General features: G+C 38.1%; 1 protein-coding gene across 3 annotated transcripts in view; it reads left to right on the top strand.

The window, feature by feature from the left end:
* The window catches only part of LOC111869444 (synembryn-A), a 28,891-nt gene that overhangs the window by 18,112 nt on the left and 7,899 nt on the right, over positions 1-2,880 (top strand). For all 3 annotated transcript variants that reach the window (XR_002843664.2, XM_023860987.2, XM_023860986.2), the window contains exons 9-10: positions 548-667; positions 1,970-2,118. Coding sequence is in view for 2 of the 3 variants with exons in the window: in XM_023860987.2 (XP_023716755.1) it covers positions 548-667; positions 1,970-2,093 (244 nt within the window). In the remaining variant the exon portion in view is untranslated. The remainder of the gene's footprint in view (positions 1-547; positions 668-1,969; positions 2,119-2,880) is intronic.

Genomic DNA, 2,880 nt, shown 5'->3' on the forward strand with positions numbered 1-2,880 from the left:
CCGACCTGAGAGAGGGGTAACGAGAACTTATTATGGATAAGCCCTCTCCACGTCACGAAGAGTACTACGGCAAATTAGCTTATAGAATCAGACATAATTCTGATTGCTGATATTATGTAAATAAAAAAAAAGATAATGGAATATTAATCTGCTGGTCTCATCTATCCACACTTTGACCGTGAAAGACAAAATTCTGCCCTAAAAACATGGATTGTTGACATTTTCCACATGAACTTACACTTTTGCCCATTTGGATACCCTTCTGAGGTCAGCTGATTTACTACTAAGATACAGTTAATTGGGGATTCCCAAAGTATTTTGTCAGTGGATATCTTTCTATGCTAACTTACATCCAGTACACACACACTTGATGGTGTTCCTGTGGTTCTTTTGGATGAGAAATGAGAGTTTGATTTGTGATGTGCAATATTTTTGATGTAAACTATTCATAAAAGTGTAAAGGCTGATGAAATTAAGGTTTTTTAAAATTTTAAATATGCCATAAAATTCTTCTGTTACAATTTCTGTTTGAAACTTACAAAAATAGGATCAACATTATGACGGGTTGTTACGAGAAGCCTCACCCAAACCCCATGGCATCCATGTCAGAGGAGCAGAAGGAGTATGAAGCACTGGAGCTGGTCAAGAAGCTGGATCAACTTGCCAGGTGAGTTTTGTCATTATGAGAATAAACTGAACTTTTGAAGTCATAAGAAAAAATCATGCCATATAATGGAGCCACAGTGTGTTATTTTGTTCTTAATTTCTTTCTAAGGAGGTATTATGATAACTAGTATAAAACCCCATAGGAATTTCAGTCATAAAATTTCAGAAACAAGTGTTATTAAAAATACATTACTTGAAAAGTTCTGGAAAGAGCTGCTTAGATAACGGGATATTAAACATTCATTCATTCATTCATCTGTAATCTGTCAAGACAACAGGTCCACAGTCTCTTCCAAAACAGTTCCTCCACTTGATGCGATCTAGAGCTTTCTCCTTCAAATGAAAATATCCTCTTCTGTCCCCAAGGTCATCCAGCATCTTACGTCTTCTTCCTTGTCTTCTGGTCACTTCTATCCGCCCCTCTATCTTTCCTTCAATAACTTCTTTTAGAAGGCAGTTACCGCATAAGATATGACCAATCCAATTAGCCTTCCATTTTCTTATTTCGTGCAGGATATTCCTCTGCTCACTGACTCTAAATAACACTTCTTCATTTCTCACATAATCGGTCCAACCGATCTTCTCCATCCTTCTCCAACACCACATTTCGAAGCTTTCCAGGTGTTTCTGATCTACTGCCCTAAGGGTCCAAGTTTCAGCCCCATACAAAGCGATGCTCCAAACGTAGCATTTCACTAGTTTCTCAAATTTAAGTCCAGTTTGCTGGTAAAAAGATTCTTCTTCTTGCTAAATGCAGCTTTTGCCATGGCAATCCTAGATTTAATTTCACACGTACACCTTCCATCGTCTGATTAGAAAAAATTATATTCATCAAGCGATGCAACTGTCTGGAGAGAATTTTGTCAGTGAACAGATTTTCATATAATATAATATTGAGGAGTTTCATGAATATTTGTTAACCCTTTCCAGTTTTGGCTGAAGTTGAACAATAACAACAAACACTACGTGAAGACTCTCATATGTACCTGTGTGCGTCTCGAGCTACATTCACGTATAGCTCAATAGCTCACTAAATATTAGAGTGTGAAGTGTTTGGAACAAAGGTCGTAGAGAAAGATGGAATACGTTTATCACCAGTAAACCTTATGGTTGTCATGACAGACAAGTGAGAGTGGTGATGGAGTGTGTAAATTTCCAAAATTGCTGTCCCCCCCCCACTAAAAACATGGCATGTTTCTGATACTATTAAAATCATTACAATGTACCCATACATGATACTTGTGGATATCACAGTTTATGTTATTTTGCTGGTATTAATTATTATTATTTGTTTTTTAAACAGAGATGGTGTTGTACAACCATGCCGAATTGGGGAAGATGGCCGTCCTGAGCCAGTGGGTCAAGTATTGGAGTTAATTGAAGATATTTCTCAACAGCAGCCCAAGCCAACACAAGATGATGATTGAATTTGAACTTGTTTCTCCTCTTTAAGTAATGATATTAACTGTCACACAACTAACATTAAGAAATATTTTTATTTTTTATTTCTGCAGTAACATAGTTAGTTGAAGCACTATGCTACAAGCTGGAAGGTCATGGGTTTGAGTCCCAATGAGGTGGATTTTTTTTCAATTGACCTAATTCTTCCAGCTGCACTATGGCCCTGGGGTCAACTAAGCCTCTAACAGAAATGAGTACCTGGTGGCTAAAGGACAGCCTCACCGCCATCTGTGAGCCAGTTATCTAGAGAAAATGTGTGAGCCTTGATGTCTCACAACCATATGGGCCTTCATGGCCTGTTACGGGGATAGGTTTACCCCCCGCCCCTTTTTTTATACTCATGTTCTCAGAAAATAAAATTAATCCAATCCAATCATTTCTTGCTACTTTATTCACATTTTAACATGTTTTTGTGGTGTAATAGATTTTTGCCTACAGTCTTTGTATAGTTGGTTGGTTTGTGTACATCATGTGATGACCATTTAGAGTTGGAACATGTAGTATACATATTGTCGCGTATCGGGCGTATATCGCGACAAATAAATTCTCGATGTACTCGATGCAGCGAATTTTATTTCACACTCGCTCTTACAATCACCCAAATTACAATCTGACGATTACTGCTATCTGCAGTATCACAAATAGTACACTCCAAATGCCACAATACAACTGACTGGTTGCTGGCTAACTCGACGATAGGTCCAGGACTCGCTGACTGACTCAGTACAACTCTGCGGTAGCCACACTAGAACT

This window comes from Cryptotermes secundus, unplaced genomic scaffold (assembly GCF_002891405.2).
Source record: "Cryptotermes secundus unplaced genomic scaffold, Csec_1.0 scaffold1053, whole genome shotgun sequence".
NCBI lineage: Eukaryota > Metazoa > Arthropoda > Insecta > Blattodea > Kalotermitidae > Cryptotermes > Cryptotermes secundus.